The 17316-nt window shown below is 38.5% G+C and overlaps 1 protein-coding gene across 2 annotated transcripts; it reads left to right on the top strand.

The window, feature by feature from the left end:
• Window positions 1-3782: 3782 nt before the first annotated feature.
• Window positions 3783-16746, top strand: EXOSC9 (exosome component 9). Of its 2 annotated transcripts, XM_052642054.1 has the most exons (12): window positions 3783-3920; window positions 4255-4349; window positions 4991-5110; window positions 5235-5337; window positions 6253-6390; window positions 8778-8860; window positions 11692-11824; window positions 12829-12917; window positions 13582-13728; window positions 14317-14501; window positions 16199-16277; window positions 16605-16746. In XM_052642054.1, exons 1-12 carry the CDS (start codon window positions 3855-3857, stop codon window positions 16687-16689), a joined length of 1323 nt encoding a protein of 440 aa, XP_052498014.1. In that variant the 5' UTR covers window positions 3783-3854; the 3' UTR covers window positions 16690-16746. The 2 variants fall into 2 exon arrangements, with proteins under 2 accessions (XP_052498014.1, XP_052498015.1); XM_052642055.1 differs by lacking the exon at window positions 16199-16277.
• The last annotated feature ends 570 nt before the right edge of the window (window positions 16747-17316 follow it).

Raw genomic sequence — 17316 nt, 5'->3', positions numbered from 1 at the left:
ATAGAAGTATATGTGGTCAGTATTCTTTTGGACACATTTAACAAAAGACCAGCTCAAATGTATTGACTCACAACTGGGAAGTCCAAAAATTGGTACAAGCTACTTCTACATAAAGGATCTACTTCTCTCTCTCTTCTAGAGAATATCTTCAAACAAGTTCTCTCCCTGTGGTGGCAAGATGGCCCCTCATAGTTCTAGACTTTTATGAACCTTAGTGTTTATAATCCTAGAGAAGGAAAGACCTATTCTCTCTCAGAGTTCACATGTTCAAGACTGATGGAGGAATTCTTTTGGCCCAGCCTGGGTGTACAGTCAATGAGGAGAGAGGGGATGGGGTTCTACAATTAGCAGGGCCTGATCACACCCACGCCTGCTATTAACAATAACACCAGAATCACGTAGGGTCAGGAAAAGGCACTTTACCAAGAAACAGAAGAATGCTGATCAGACAAAGCAACAGATGTCCAATAAAGAGGAGAGAAGATCTATACTGAAAGATTTTGTTGAAAACCAGGTTATATTTAGATGGATCATCTAGGTCAAAATACTGACTCAAACTGATTCTTTTTAAGGGGCAGAATGTACAACATTATCTGAATCTCTTCTCAAATTACAAAAGGATTTCCCCCTGAAAGCAAACAAATATATTCCTGGGGCATTTCAAAAATTTCTTACTAAAAACAAGGTTATGAAGTAAATATATTTCATAATAGTATGTAGATGGGAGTGGAAATGGCTTATACACCTTTGGATTGACTCCAATAAAAGGCAAATGCTCAAGTGATAAAATTACAATCCTATAATACTAAAGAAGGAAGGAATGATGGAAATGATATAAAAGTGGAAGGGGCACAGGGGAAAGGTAGGCAAACATAGGCAAAGTATTCAAGCAGCAATCTCAGAATAGCGATCAGACATGGTGTATTGGGGCAGTTTCATGAAAAGCCTTGCCAAATCAAAAAAGGAAGGAAACTAACAATTTGAATAGCTATTATGTCAAAAACATGTCAGAGGCTTTCATTCAGACCACTTAACACAAAGCAATTGTTTCCAACCTAAAGACACAGAAGCTGAAGATTATTTAATTCACCTAGAGTCCATTTGATCTGAAGTTCATCTGAAGTCAAAGTCCATTCTTTTTCTACCACCAAGTTGTTTTCCAGGAAAGGACAGACTATTTCAGTAAAGGCCTATATCCTTTCTGACAAGAAAGAGAAATTACCAAATGCCCACTAAAATAACCCAAAGATTTAAATGATAAACTTAGTAGCTAGGAGTTCTGTTGCAAAGCTATAAACATGAATTGTGTTGTTAAAGAACTTAAATGACCTATATCCTGCAATTGCCTTGCCCCTTTTAAAAAATCAGTCAGCTGTCTGAATATGTAGATATAAGATCTGTTCAATTCCCTTCTTCACAATTTCTGTCTTCAGACAATGTCAAGCTCTTCCTTACCTCAGTCTTGGTTCACATGGGTCCTTCTTCTTGAAAGACTTTTTCTCTCCTGCAGATGATATTCTGGCTGAGCCTTCTCATCATGAATGATTTACTTAACTCAGATGTCACCTCTACCTAGTGACCTCTTCCAGCACCTAGCTCTATTAAAATAGACTTCTCAGATAACATTTAGTATGTGAAACTGTTTTATTTGTGTATGTTTTAATTGTTTATCTCCTCCAAAGAGAATATACAGTTTTTTAAGGGTCAGGAGCTTGTCCACCCTGTTATCCCAGCTCTTGAATTTTTCTTAGGACACAAGAAGCTCTCACAAGTAATAGAAGTAATTAATTGAGTACACCTATTACAAGTGGTATAAATTGAGACTATAATGCATCACTGTTAGGAAAACACACTTGAGAAGAGATAGAAGTGGAATGGAGCCTGTGTAGGAGTTACATTGCCAATTACTAAAGCAAATAAAACAACAATAATATGCGAATACTATTATTCAGGGCCCAATCCCAAGCCAGGCCCTGTTCTAAGCATTTGACATGTGCTAACCTATTTTACTCATAATCAATAAATTTATCATTGCTATTTTGCAGATGAATAAAAGTGAAATATACAGGCTACATTGGTGAAGGTCACAGAAAAATTAAAGGGCAGAGTCAGAATCTGGGCTTAGTGTGGAATTAATTCCTGCTTTTAACTAGAGACGGTCCTGGAGTACAATGGTTCCACTTTCCATTTTTCCATGGCTTGAAAGCAATATGTAGAAACCATACTTACAAGTTTTCATCTTTCCCCAGGCAATGGATATGTAGTCGGATACTCTATGGTCATGTCGAATACTGGTAGCAACCACCGCTCCCTTAGCCATCCAGGAGTCCACCTGAAATGAAGGAAATCCTGGGTTTGATTCTTGGGTCAGGAAAATCCCCTGAAAAACGAAATGGCAACCCACTCGTTTTCTTGCCTGGGAAATCCCACAGACAGATGAGTTTGGCTGGCTACTGTCCATGGGGTCACAGGAGTTGGACAAGACTTAGTGACTAAACCACCAACAAACAACTGATACAACCGTTTTGTACCCATAAATCTATTCTGCTTTTCACATTCAGGACAATATTCAGTAAATTGCACGTAATATTTAACACTTTATTATAAAGTAGTCTTTGTGTTGGATGACTTTGCACAACTGTAGGCTAATGTAGGTGTTCTGAGCAAGTTTAAGCCAGGCTGGGCTAACCCATGACATTCTTAGGTTAGGTGTATTAATATATTTTTGACTTAACATGGCTTTATCTGCACATAACTCTACCCTAAGTGGAGGAAGATCTGTACTTCTTGATTCTGTCTCTCCCCAAAAGCCAAGTGGTTGGCAGACGAACACACTAAAAAGTCCTCTACGCCTGCTATAAAAGGAGGTTAATACCTTAAAATAACTGGGGAGACTGTAAGAAATAAACAGAAAATTTTCAGTCAGTGGTAGGTATAACACGATCAGTTACAAACTGCGAATATTCTCAATTCTTGTCAGCTTTTCAAGGCTTACGAGGTTACACGGTCAGCCGGTAGTACCTTAATTCACCATCTCAAATTTCTTCCGTCCCCAACTCTTCACTTAACGGCGTTTCTCCAATTCTAGTGTTTCTCCAATGAATGTGTAGCAAACTCTGCCTCTGCAGCTTTTTAGTAGCCACATCTCAACCTCCTCATCTGTAAAGTACCAATAATACCGTCTAGTCTACTCCGCTAGAACTGAAGATAGAAGTGTAGAAGTGTGAGAGTGCTCTACTGATACTAATTTCTATCAGTGGTGGTTTTGTCGGGGTCCTTTTCTCGCTTGCTGCTGCTGCTGCTGCTGCTAAGTCGCTTCAGTCGTGTCCGACTCTGTGCGACCCCATGGACGGCAGCCCACCAGGCTCCCTCATCCTTAGGATTCTCCAGGCAAGAACACTGGAGTGGGTTGCCAGTTCCTTCTCCAACGCATGAAAGTGAGAAGTGAAAGTGAAGTCTCTCAGTCGCGTCCGACTCTTCGTGACCCCATGGACTGCAGCCTACCAGGCTCCTCCGTCCATGGGATTTTCCAGGCCAGAGTACTGGAGTGGGGTGCCACTGCCTTCTCCGCCTATTCTGCTTACTTTGTAATAAAAGAAACAGATCTTTCCGGTTTTCTCTGAGTTTTGCCTCCTTTCGCTTCACAGCAGGGCGAGTTCAGTCAGGAAGGCGTAGCTTTGCTTTGAGCTTGCGCACTAGCGACGCCCCGCTAGCCTCTGCTTTCTCAGCTTCAGCCACCGCGCTTTGATGACGTCAATCCTCTGCGCCGCGGTGCGAGCTGGGCGCGCGTGAAGAGGTTCGAGTTCTGTTTTCCCTGCGAATTCCAGTACTTGTTGGTCTCCTGATTTGACAGTATGAAGGAAACGCCACTGTCAAACTGCGAGCGCCGCTTTCTACTCCGCGCCATTGAAGAGAAGAAGGTAAACTAGGAATTAGCGCTGCGTCAGCGGTTCGGTTGCAGGCGGCTCGCAGCCTTCCGGCCTGGATGCTTGGACTTAGCTCTCGTAGGCCCGGGGAGCCCCAGGAGTAGCCGCCAGTGCTTCCCCAAGCCCCCAGTATTTATTTGGCTCAGGTGGGGTCTTTTCAAGGTTCGGGTCATGCCAGCGACTGTCAGTACCCGGGCACCTAGTTTCCACTCTCCCATGTGGAGTAGTTAGTATCACACTTACCGCTAAGTTCTTAGCCCGGGGCCTGCCTAGCAAAGAGTGATAGATATTTGTATTAGGAATAAACGAATGAATGTTCTGCTTACAGCGGCTGGATGGCAGACAAACCTATGATTACAGGAACATCAAGATTTCATTTGGAACAGATTATGGGTGCTGCATTGTGGAGCTTGGGAAAACAAGGTAACAATTCAAATTAGGTATAAGCTCAATAGAAATTTAAAAGAACTTTATTGGCTCAGTTTACAAAGCATAAGAAGTCTGAACAGTACTTTGTTTAGCTGCCCAAAATAAGTATATTTTCTTTAATGTAGGACTTTAGTTTTATAACTACACTTTACATTTTTAATCATAAATATATTTTCTGTCGACACGAGCCACACATAGTTGTTTCTGATCTCTGTGAATCATATATGCAGCCAGCAGTGATTGCACTGAATTTATTCCTTAGACATTTGTTGTCATTGAGAAAGGCCTGCTTTCCTTCTTTTCCTGAGTGACGTGAGAATTTGATTTTTAATGTTCATTTGGAAGTTGTGGAGATATTGGTCAGATAATGTTGGTGAACTATGCCATATGAAAACTTAAGATGTCTCAAGGTTGCATGTCCGATTGTATCACTAAATATTTGTGAAAAGAGGAGTAATGGTCATTGATGCTTAAAAATCTGTGGAATAGTAAATATTGTAATAAATGTTTTGGTGCATACCAATATATGTTTTATTTCTGTATATATTCTACTACTGTACTTTGTGTGTAACTTCAACCATAGGGATATATCATACTGAACATTTAGTTAACAGATTTGCACTTTATTTTTGCAGAGTTCTTGGACAGGTTTCCTGTGAACTTGTTTCTCCAAAACTCAATAGGGCAACAGAAGGTATTCTTTTTTTTAACCTTGAACTCTCGCAGATGGCTGCCCCAGCTTTTGAACCTGGCAGGTATTTAAATCTTTTTTTTTTTTTAAAAAACTGCTTTAACCAGAGGAAAGCCTAACAGGGATGAGCTATTGTTTTAATGCCTGGTGTTACATTTCATGACATTAGCCCATTCCTATTTTCACAGGCAGTCAGATCTCTTGGTGAAGTTGAATCGCCTCTTGGAAAGATGTCTAAGAAATTCGAAGTGTATAGACACTGAATCTCTCTGTGTTGTTGCTGGTGAAAAGGTGGGCAGTATACCCAAAATTCTTAATCTTGGGATAAGTGCTGTTGATTTGTGGATCTCTCTACCTATGCTTTTATTCCCAGAGCTTCAGTTAATTCAGTTTTATTCTGGTTCACTTCAGATGTTACAGAGTGCTGTCTATAGAACTTTCTATAGAATCTCTCTTTGGAGGGACAAAAAACATTGGTGAAAATAGTAGCTTAGATTTGCATACAAATTCTTTATTCAAAGAACTTGTGGTTTTTACATATTCTCATGTCTCTTTCTTATGTTATAAGTGAGTTGATGGAAGCAGGTAATATTCTCCTTTTTTATGGATGAAGAACTAAAGAACTGATTAAATCCTTCATTTGGATAAGTTCATTGACCTACACAGGGCCTCATAGTGAGTCACTGGTAGTCTGACATTGGAAATATTACTGTCAACATATTGTGCTGCTTAATAATATTAAAACTTTATTCTTGATTAGGGTATTTTAACCATCTTTTTGGCTTCAGAGAAGTCACTTTAATCTTTCCACATCACATACTTGAATATTATACTTCCTTTACTTGTAAGGTTATCATAAGTATTGTCCAGGAACCTAAGTGTTTGAGTTTTTTAAGTTCGGAGACAATAAAAATACATTAGTCTTGGAAGTTAGGGAAATCTTAGTACTAAACATAAGAGTGGTTCTGTTCAGTTGGAGTATATATTTTACTGTTGTCAAATGACTCATAGAAAGGTGAACTATTGGTATTTCAGGTGTTGGTCTGGATTAATATTTTTCTAAATATGTTTTTACTGGTACATTGGAAGGAATAAAGGCATGTTTTAACAGCAAGAGAAAAATTTGCACACAGTGTTATCTTTCCTTACAAATAAAGTGTGCTTGTGACCAGTTAGGATTTATTTTTGTTTTAAATTCACATTTAGGTTTGGCAAATACGCGTGGACCTACATTTATTAAATCATGATGGAAATATTATCGATGCTGCCAGCATTGCTGCAATTGTAGCCTTATGTCACTTCCGAAGGCCTGATGTCTCTGTCCAAGGAGATGCAGTAACATTGGTAAGCTCCCATGATGTGAGCCAGGCTCCTTCTTAAGAATGAATGACGTGCAGGACAACTTGTTTTAAATGAAGTTTTGTTGTAAATGGCAGTTAGATATGTTCTAAAATTTGTTCACAAGGCAAAAACTACATGTGCTCATAATTGCCCTTGAAATCTCTTAAATCTCCTATACAGAAGTTTTGTCGATAGAAGTACAGGCTATCTTGATATTTTAGAATAGAACTAGATTGGATTGAGCATTAGATAAAGTGGTTGGCTTTTGCTTAGGGGGTGTGTGAGAAATATACAGTTTTCAGTATTTTCACAGGGAGATGCTTTGTCTTATTCTTATTCTGTGGCAAAAGCCATCAGAAACTCCTGGAAAGATTGTTAAAACATATTGCTAGTGTCCATCCTCAGAGTAGGATGGGGATAGGATGTATGACTTTGTACTTCTAACAGCATTCCCAGGTGATACTGATAGTGGTGGTATAAGGATCACATTTTGAAAACCATGGACTTACACTATTTCCATTGTCCTTTTTGGTGTGTACAGAGTATCTCAATTTCAATTTATATAAATTATGTGCTAGGATAGTGGAAGTGCACAGTGGTGATGGTTTGATTTTTGAATTTACAAAAGGAAACATCAGATGCCCAGATTCTCTAAGCTGTCATTCATGATGCTATTTTTAGGAATTAAGTTGGAACAGACTCTTTCGCTTTTCACTTTCATGCATTGGAGAAGGAAATGGCAACCCACTCCATTTTTCTTGCTTGCAGAATCCCAGGGACGGGGGAGCCTGGTGGGCTGCCGTCTATGGGGTCGCACAGAGTTGGACACGACTGAAGTGACTTAGCAGCAGCAGCAGACTCTTGAAAGACAGAGATGTAGACAAAGTTTTGTTAACAGTGGAGATGTTCCTTTAGAGAAGGGAGTTGGTATAAGGAAATAAGAAAGTATAGTCTGATTAGTAGGCAAAAAAGACACTTATTAAAAAATACTGTACAGGACTTGCCTCGTGGCTGGGTGATGAAGAATCCGCCTGCCAGTGCAGGAGACACAGGTTCAATCCCTGATCCAGGAAGAGCTCACAGGCCACGGAGCACCTCAGCCCCTGAGCTGCAGACACTGAGCCAGCGCTCTGGGGCCAATAAGCTGCAACTGCTGAGCCCACGCGCTGCAGCTACTGATGCTTACTCGCCTAGAGCCTGTGCTCTGCAACATGAGAAGCCACCACAGCGAGCAGCCCACATAACCGGAGAGTAAGCCCTGAAAAGCCCATGCAGCAACAAAGACCCAGCACAGCCCAAACTAAGTAAATTAATTATTCATCAAAAAAGATACTCAATATTGATGGTGGTAAAGTGGTACAGCCATGTTGGAAGAGTTTGGCAGTTTCTTAAGTTAAGTGTAAGCTTAATACAGCCCACCAATTCTATCCCTAAGAGTGTACTCAAAGAGAATGAAAGTATACATTCACTTAAAGACTTCTATATGAATGTTCATAGCAGCATTGTTTGCTATAGCCAAAAACTGGAAACTATCCAAATGTTCATCAACTAGTGAATGGGAAAGCAAAGTGTAGTATATCTACACAGTGGAATATTATTTCATAGCAAAAAGGACCAAGCTGCTGATGTCATGTATACTTTAAGGTGGATGAAACAGGCTCAGCTGAAAGGAGGCAGATGCAGGAGATGGAAAATTGATTCCACTTACATAAAATGCCCAGAAAAGGCAGATTTCTAGAGACAAATCAGTGGTTGCTTTGACTTGGGAGTGAGGGTGATCAACTTCAGACATGCTAAAGAGATTTGAGGTGAGTAATGAGAATGTTTGAAAAAAAACTGGATTGTGGTGATAATTACACAACTATGATGTTGAAGTTGAAGCTCCAATACTTTGGCCACATGATACGTAGAACTGACTCACTGGAAAAGACCCTGATGCTGGGAAAGATTGAAGGTGGGAGAAGGGGACGAGAGAGGATGAGATGGCTGGATCGCATCACCGACTCAGTGGACATGAGTTTGGGTAAACTCCTCAAGTTGGTGATGGATAGGGAGTCCTGGCGTGCTGCAGTCCATGGGGTCACAAAGAGTCGGACACAACTGAGCAACTGAATTGAACTGAACTGATATATTTACTAGAAAGTGGATTATTTATTAACAATTAGTGGACTTTATGGTATGTAAATTATACCTCAATAAACCTTTTTGACAAATACATAAAGTTATAAGAAAGGTGAATGGCAAAGTCAAACAGGTAATTGCAAAAGAAGTTATTTAGGTACTCAGGATTAAAGGGATTTCATCTTTTACCTTAATATTTGATATACAAAGTGATTTTTTATATGTTTATAACTTAGGGACTGTAATTATTGAAACTTATTTTCAAACAGTATACACTTGAAGAACGTGATCCTGTACCATTGAGCATCCATCACATGCCCATTTGTGTCAGTTTTGCCTTCTTCCAGCAAGGGTAAGTCTCATCCTCATCATGGCCAAAATTATTAATGAAGCTAGAAATTTTTTGTTCCACTCAAACATGCCATAGGCAAATGAACAAATCCTTCCTTTAATACTAAAGTACTTTATAGTTCTTTTCTTTCTTTTTAAGAGCATTAGTTGACAAACGCTCAGTACTGAGAATTTCCTCAATAGAAGTGATAAACTCTCCTTTAACGAAGAGACTTGACATTTTTCTTTTCATGGATTACTTAGAAATTTATGAGTTTACCACAACATGTTAGTGTATCTTCCTTAGATATTCGGCTCTAATTGGAGCGTGGATGAGACTGTGGGTTCATGGAAGAAGACTTTGGAGTATATTTGAAGAGCATGGAATAGTTATAGGATAAGAGCAAGTCACAAGGGGGAATGGTTCACAGATGGGTAAAAATCTAGGTTCCTTTAGCTCTCCAGCAGTTTCTTCACAACTCACTGCTAACTCCTCCTACAACAGAAAACCTGAAATCTTAGGTCCTTTAAATGGTGTTTATGTGCCTTTAAATGAAAACCTGAGCCTTAAGTCTCTTTAGAAACAAAGGTATAAATATTTTAGCAATTTTATAACTGAGAATTGGAGAAAAGCTTTCATCTTTCAGTCACTGAATTTTATTAGAGGGAAATAGCACTGTGCAGTAGAGTTACTACATAAGCCATATATGTAGTTTTAGTAGCCACATTAAAAGGGTAAAATTAATTTTGATATAGTTTATTTTACTTAGTATATCTAAAATATTATTTTAATATGTAATCAGTATCTTAAAAATTATTCCTTAGATATTTTGCATTTTTTTAATGAGCCATAAGCAGAATCTGAAAGAATTTCAAAGTACAGAATATTAGGGAAGCTTTAAAATTAACCAAATTAATGTTTTAATAATTCTGTTGTCTCTTTACATTGAAGTGACTCAAATTCATAGGCTCAGACCTGCATACACTCTCTTGATGTTATTATAGTGCTGTCTTTTAAAAATGATGTGATTAAATTGATACTTCTCTGTCCATGGGATTTTTCAGGCACAGATACTGAAGTGAGTTGCCATTTCCTTCTCCAGGGGATCTTCCTAATTCTTCCTGACCCAGGGATTGAACCCATGCCTCCTGCATTGATAGGCGGAGTGGATCAGTGTTAAAGAAGGTGCCTGCAGTGCAGGAGATGTGGGTTCAGTCCCTGGGTTGAGAAGTTTTCCCTGGAGTAGGAAATGGTAACCCATTCCAGTATCCTTGCCTGGGAAACCCCATGAACAGAGGAGCTGGGCGGGCTACAGCTCATGTCAGACATGACTTGGCTGAACAATAACAAATCTTTTTAAAATATCCATTATCTTAAAACTGACACAGAATGGGAGAAATAGTAGCAAACCCGACAAATGATTAATTTCCAGAATATACAAGCAGCTCATTCAGCTCAATGGAGAAGGCAGTGGCACCCCACTCCAGGACTCTTGCCTGGAAAATCCCATGGACGAAGGAGCCTGGTGGGCTGCAGTCCTTGGGGTTGTGAAGAGTTGGACACAACTGAGTGACTTCACTTTCATTTTTCACTTTCATGCATTGGAGAAGGAAATGGCAACCCACTCCACTGTTCTTGCCTGGAGAATCCCAGGGACTCCCAGGCAGCCTGGTGGGCTGCCATCTATGGGGTTGCACAGAGTTGGACATGACTGAAGTGACTTAGCAGCAGCAGCAGCAGCATTCAGCTCAATACCAGAAAACAAACAACAATCAAAACATTGGCAGAAAATCTAAACAGATGTTTCTCCAAAGAAGACATACACATGGCATATAAACACATAAAAAAAGATGCTCAACATTGCCCATGACTATACACATAGTGTATAAACCCATGAAAAGATGCTCAACATCACTCATTACCAGAGAAATGAAAATCAAAACTACAGTGAGGTATCACCTCACACCAGTCAGAATGGCCATCATGAAAAAATCTAAAGACAATAAGTGCTGGAAAAGGTATGGAGAAAAGGGAACCCTTTTGCACTGTTGGTGGGAATGCAAATTGATACAACTACTGTAGTATGGAATTTCCTTAAAAAATGAGGAATAAAACCACCACATAACCCAGCAATCCCACTACTGGGCGCATATATATATATATATATATATATATATATATATATGTATTTATTTATATATATTTATACCCTGAGAAAACTATAATTGAAAAAGACATTATGTACTCCAGTGTCATCACAGCACTATTTCCAATAGCCGGGACATGGAAGCAACCTGGATGATTATTGACAGATGAATGGATAAAGAGGCTGTGGTACATATGCACAGTGGAATGGTACTCAGTCATAAAAAGGAAAAACATTTAACTCAGTGCTAATGAGGTGGATGAACCTAGAGCCTATTATACAGGGTGAACTAAGTCAGAGAATGGCAAATATATATTAACACATACATATGGAATCTAGAAAGATGGTACTGATGAACCTATTTGCAGTGGAGTAATGGAGATGCAGACACACAACAGACTTGTGGACGCAGGGAAGGAGGAGGGAATAAATTGAGAGTGGCTTTGAAACATAACCATACGTAAAATTAGACAGCCAGTGGACACTCCCTGTGTGACGCAGGGAGCTCAGATCTGGCGCTCTGACAATCTAGAGGGGTGGGATGGGCTGGGAGGTGGGAGGGAGGGGACATAGGCATACCTATGGCTGATAGATGGTTGATAAATGGTAGAAACCAACACAGTAGGGTAAAGCAATTATCCAATTTAGGAAAATTGACAAGCACTCAGTGTCACATTTGTTCAGGTAAACTTAACATTCATTTCAGAACATATTTATTGGTGGATCCCAGTGAACGAGAAGAACGTGTAATGGATGGCTTGCTGGTGATTGCCATGAATAAGCATCGAGAGATTTGTACCATCCAGTCCAGTGGTGGGATAATGCTGCTAAAAGATCAAGTCAGTATTTTGATTGATGTTCCATTAAGAATAGGTCTCATGTTTTTAGAAGCTTTTTCTTGATTTTTGCCTAAAATCCAACAGGTACTTTCCGTGATTGATCCTAGGCTCTGTTAGACTCTGGTTCCATGACTGTCCTTATGCTCTGTTGTCCTTATGCTACAAGGGGTCCTTCCTCCCTTCCTCCCCTGTGTGTGGCGCTCCCCAGTCTAAGCCCCTCGACATAGAGGAATACTCTTCTTCCCAGTGAGGAAAGGGGTTTATATCCCTGTTTTTTTTTTTTAAGTGTCGTAAAGTAGATTTAGGTATAAATTTTACTTTTGAGATTTGGGTACAGTGGGCAGAAATTCTCAAATCCAGCTGCATATAAGGTTCACGTGGGGGCTTTTAGAAAATAGATTGCCACGTAGCACATGGTGCAGCTGGTTAGGAGCACAAGGCTACTTGGTTGGAATTCCAGCTCTGCCTTTACACTAACTGACCTTCGGCAGATTAATTCATCTTTTTGTGCTTCAGTCTCTTTATCTGTAAAATAGGAAGTAATCTTACTGTCAGCACCTTCTTGTTAGGAGAATGTAAGGATCAATATGGATACTTTTGAACTGTGTAGCATAAATTAAGTATACAGTAAATGTTATTTCCAGAGATTCTGATCCACTGGTCCCTGAGGCCTGGGAATCTGCTTTATGAAAGCTTCTGATGGGACACTTTGCGGCTCTGTCTTGAGCAGAGATAGGGATCACTCACAGAAAGGAAGTGAGTGTATGTGTGGCCTTTTTAGTGGTATCTTACATTGTCATAGAAAAGTTTTTGGGTCACTTCACTTAATTAAAAGTCTCTTACATCTTGCCTTAATTTGTGTTTTTATATTGTATTATTTTCTAATTTGAAAAAAAAGTAAGGCTTAAATTGCAAAGGTAAAACTAATCTTATGTTTTTAGTTTTGCTAAAGAAAACTCTTTGATTTGTTGTCTATAAATAATAGCATTCACTTTTATAAATAGGTTTTGAGATGTAGTAAAATAGCTGGTGTGAAAGTAGTGGAAATTACAGAGCTAATACAGAAAGCTTTGGAGAACGACCAGAAAGTTAGGTAAGTTTATTTTTTTTTAGAATTGAATGGTCTTGTTATAAATTTTTCTGTTAATGACTTTTCTTGCACAAGCATAACCATACAGTTTTTACATTCAAATCTTTCCTTATCTAATAGTCTCAGTTGAATATAGTACTTAATGTTTTTGAAAGTTGATCAAACTGTTTATTGTATTGGATTTCGTTTAAGCATAATCTGTACTGAAAAGCCACACAATGCTTTTCTTTTTTTTTTTTTAAATAACATTTTCTTAGGAAAAAGAGAATCTGGTAACTTATACTAACAGAACACAAGCTAGGGTTGATCCCCATCTCTTCTTATTCTGTGATGTTAAGTGATAGTTTGTCTTGGCACTTCAGTGTCTGCTGTGGTCTGGGAGCTTACTGCCTACCGGGTGGGGCTGGTTTGAGGTTTGGAGAATAATATACCTCAAGCACATAGCACATGCTTGGCATGTGGTTTAATAAATGGTTAATTATAGTAGCTTTCTATTATCTCTCTTGATAGGCCAAATAAATGGGTTAGATTAAGTTAGTCAAATGATTTCTCATCCAGTGTCTCTCATCTATCATAAGGATAAAATAGTTAACTTTTTTTTCCTTCCTGTCTTCTCTTCCATCTCATTCTCCCTTTCCCTCCCCACTCCCTAAAAAAATCCACATAGGAAAGAAGGTGGAAAGTTTGGCTTTGCAGAATCTATGGCAAATCAAAGGATTACAGCATTTAAAATGGAAAAGGCCCCTATTGATACCTCCGATGTAGAAGAGAAAGCAGAAGAAATCATTTCTGAAGCTGAACCTCCTTCAGAAGTGTATCTTTACTGGGTGATTTTTTTTTTTCCAGTAAAAATAAGATTTATAATACTTGTGGCATGATTAGGGCTGTGTGAAGTACGTGCATACTGAAATTTGTTTTCTGAAAACAGTTAGAAAAAAACATTTACAAGACAAGAGTGATGAGGTAAATTGATGGTGTAACATCTACCTTCTCTTCCAACTTCTCTTCTCAGAAATCAGAAAATTTTATATTTTAACAACTTTTAGTGTTTTATTTTCCTTTGGAAAAATTCTTGAATCTCAGTGACATAGTCAAACCCTATATATACATCATTACATTGTTCTTAAAGTTGATTCATTCACCAAATTTATTACTACAACTGAAATGTTCCAAGCCAGTGTGTGTGTCTTGATATTTGTCACCCATTCTGTCCATAAAATCTTAACCTGAATTATATTTTTTCTTCATTGTTCAGCCATCCATAGTATAGCCGTTAATAATTTTTTTTCTAATAATTTGAGGTGAACTTCAGACTTAACAGAAGAGAACTTATATTCTAATTGTTTTCAACACTGCATCAAATAGCAGTATATTTGTTATTCAGTTTTCTTAACTTGCCAAGTGTTTCTAAACCTGTGCTGTGGACTCCTGGGACCGCCCAAATTGGAGAGGGAATAGAAAACTCCTGGGGTCATCTTGAAGACTCTGAGAAGGAAGACGAGGATGAGGGTGGCAGTGATGAAGCTATCATTCTTGATGGTATGAAAATGGACACAGGAGTAGAAGTCTCTCATATTGGAAGCCAAGGTATGTGATACTTTATGGCTGTATGTAATGTGTGTGTGTGTATATATATATATATATATATACACACACACTCATATATATCTTAGAAATCTTATTTCTATATTAGCAGTTACTTATTTAGAGGGACTAAATGTTGATTTAAATTTCAACTGTTGAGGCTAACTGCAATGTTAACTCCTAGTTCTTTTCTAAGAATATACTTTGTAGAACAGTGGTATTCTTTGATATGTGAGGAGAGTGGCATAAAAGGTTTTTTTTTCTTTTGATTATATATCCAGGGCAGTTGTAAAAGGATAAGTTTCTTAAACCTCATTCGTGCACGCTGTTTTTTCTTTGTATAGTTTTTAGTGCATGCTCAGTCACCAAGTTGCCTCTGACTCTTAACGACCCCACTGAGTATAGCCCGCCAGGCTCTGTGGGATTTCCCAGGCAAGAATACTGGAGCAGGTTGCCATTTCCTCTTCCAGGCAGTCTTCCCATCCCAGGGATCAAACCCCCCTCTCCTGCATTGGCAGGCGGGTTCTTTACCACTGAGTCAGCTGGGAAGCCTCAAATATAAAAAGGAAGTGTCATACGTGTATTAGAATAGTGCTGTCCATACAACTTTCTGCAGTGTTACAAATGTTCTGTCTACGCTGTCCAGCATAGTAGCCTCTAGGCCAGTGCTGTTGAGCAGTGAAATGTGGCTTGTGTAACTGAATACTGAATTTTAATTGATACAGTTAAGTAGCCACATGGGGCTACCATAACAGAGCTGTATGAGAACCCACAACATTCTAAATGTGCATGAACAGTGGTAGTCCCAGATGTTCCTGGCATCCTGAAAGCAACAGAACTATAGAAATGGTTCTCACCTGTGGATATTTTAAGGAAAGTCAAATTCTATCATGAATTATTTATATAGACATAAAGTAGGTTGGTAGAGACCTAAAGGACAGTTACTAAATCTGGCTGAGAAAATAGTTGCACATACCTGCCTACCTTTGAGGAAGATTATTACCTATAAATATTACTAAGAACCTACTGGGGGTTTTTTTGTAAGGCAAAAAAAAAAAAAATTCCCCATTGATTGGGACCCTTACTCAGCTTGATACTTTTTTTTTTAAACTATATATGCCTTTATATATATAGGTGGCCCACCTGCCAATGCAGGAGACCTAAGAGACACGGATTCAATCCCTGGGTGGGGAAGATCCCCTGGAGGAGGAAGTGGCAACCCACTTCAGTTTTTTTGCTTGGAGAATCCCAGGGGCAGAGGAGCCTACAAGTCCGTTAGGGTCGCAAAGAGTCGGACACAAGTGACACAACTTAGCACACACATACTAACAAAGGAAGAAATGGAAAACTCTTAGTGGATCGGAAATGGATTTGTAGGAAATGGATTCTTCATATACTGTTTTTTGGAATTTAAATTGACACAGTTTCTGGAGGAGTTTGGCAAAAATCTTTTAAAAAGCACAAGGAATTGAGTTGGCATATTGACTTGTTTCCAGATTAGTTCTATTAAAGATGCACTGTATCTACAAAATATATAGATTTACCCCCCTAACTTTTCTGTGAAAGCAGCACACATGGTTTTTCAGAGCTCCAATGAATAAACTCAGGGAAGAGAAGAACCAAACAGATCTGTAAGCCTCCAGCCAAAATGACTGGGCCTCTTCTATCTGAAATCTAATTCCTCTAACATTTTCTTAAAGATGCCCCTATAGTGCTCTCAGACAGTGAAGAAGAAGAAATGATCATTTTAGAACCAGATAAGAATCCAAAGAAAATAAGGTAACAAATTTCTCATTTATTTCAAATGTATACTCAGGACTCTTTAGAGGCTTGCTCTCTGGTTTATTGTCATCTTACCCTCTCAACAGACACCTTTTTCATTAGCAATCCAGATCTTCTTTCTGTGGTTTCTCTATAAATCTGCATGGGTGCCTTTCAAGGTTACAGTATTCTTCTGCCATAGTTGGTAAATATCCAGCCTACTGGAAAAAGTAGTTTGGATCACCAAAGTAGGGGGCAGTGTAGGAAGTAAGGTTGGTAAAAACCATTTGTGGAATCAGCTCATAGTACTAATACTGTTGAAACGTTAATTTACTTTGTTCACAGAACACAGACCATCAGTGCAACACAAGTAAAAGCACCAAGTAAAAAGCCAGTGAAGAAAAGAAAAAAGAAGAGAGCGGCCAATTAAAGTTCACAAAGTTGTATATTTGTGTATATAACTATTAAAAAGGTATTTATTCAGTGCTAACAATCTTGAGTATTTTATTCACAAATCCATCATAAAATCTACTTCTTTATACAGTTTTTTACATTATGCTTTAAAATAAATGTCTGGAGAACTCTACAGGTTTTAAATAGCTGTCATTTTGGTAGGTCAAGTGTACTAAAAGTTGACGAATGTAAGAAGTGTGTACACAGGCCTGACAGTCTCAGATTATTCCCAAGTCACAGCTGGCCCAGTTTCTTAAGGAAGTGAATGTCAGCACCTGTGTGTTGGAAGGAGACGCCTTCCCAGTCCTGATGAATTTTTCTGAGTGAAATCCTGAAGTCAAATTTTTACTTCAAATTAAATTTGAGTTACAAACCAAATTTTCCAAATCAGTTTATTAATTATTATCCTGACAGCTGACATCATTAATACTTTAACAGAAACCACTTAAAATTAGCCAAATATCTAAGATAGTTACATTTACAAAAGATATACAAATTAAAACCATTTAAAAAGTAATAGATACCATAATTTGTACTGGACCATAAACTTCTGTATTCAGAAATGATTGTAAAATTAAAACCTAAGATAAAATCTATACACCAT

The sequence above is a fragment of the Budorcas taxicolor genome, chromosome 6, assembly GCF_023091745.1.
Source record: "Budorcas taxicolor isolate Tak-1 chromosome 6, Takin1.1, whole genome shotgun sequence".
NCBI classification, from domain to species: Eukaryota; Metazoa; Chordata; class Mammalia; order Artiodactyla; family Bovidae; genus Budorcas; species Budorcas taxicolor.
Note: the sequence above shows the minus strand (reverse complement) of the source record. Positions and strands in the feature narration are given on the sequence as shown.

Excerpts from the sequence above, each read along its gene's own strand:
- EXOSC9 (XM_052642054.1), top strand. The coding sequence starts at position 3,855 with ATGAAGGAAACGCCACTGTCAAACTGCGAGCGCCGCTTTCTACTCCGC. Across the intron at positions 5,111-5,234 it reads CCAGCTTTTGAACCTGGCAG|GCAGTCAGATCTCTTGGTGA; the intron begins GTATTTAAATCT and ends CTATTTTCACAG. Across the intron at positions 14,502-16,198 it reads CTCTCATATTGGAAGCCAAG|ATGCCCCTATAGTGCTCTCA; the intron begins GTATGTGATACT and ends ATTTTCTTAAAG.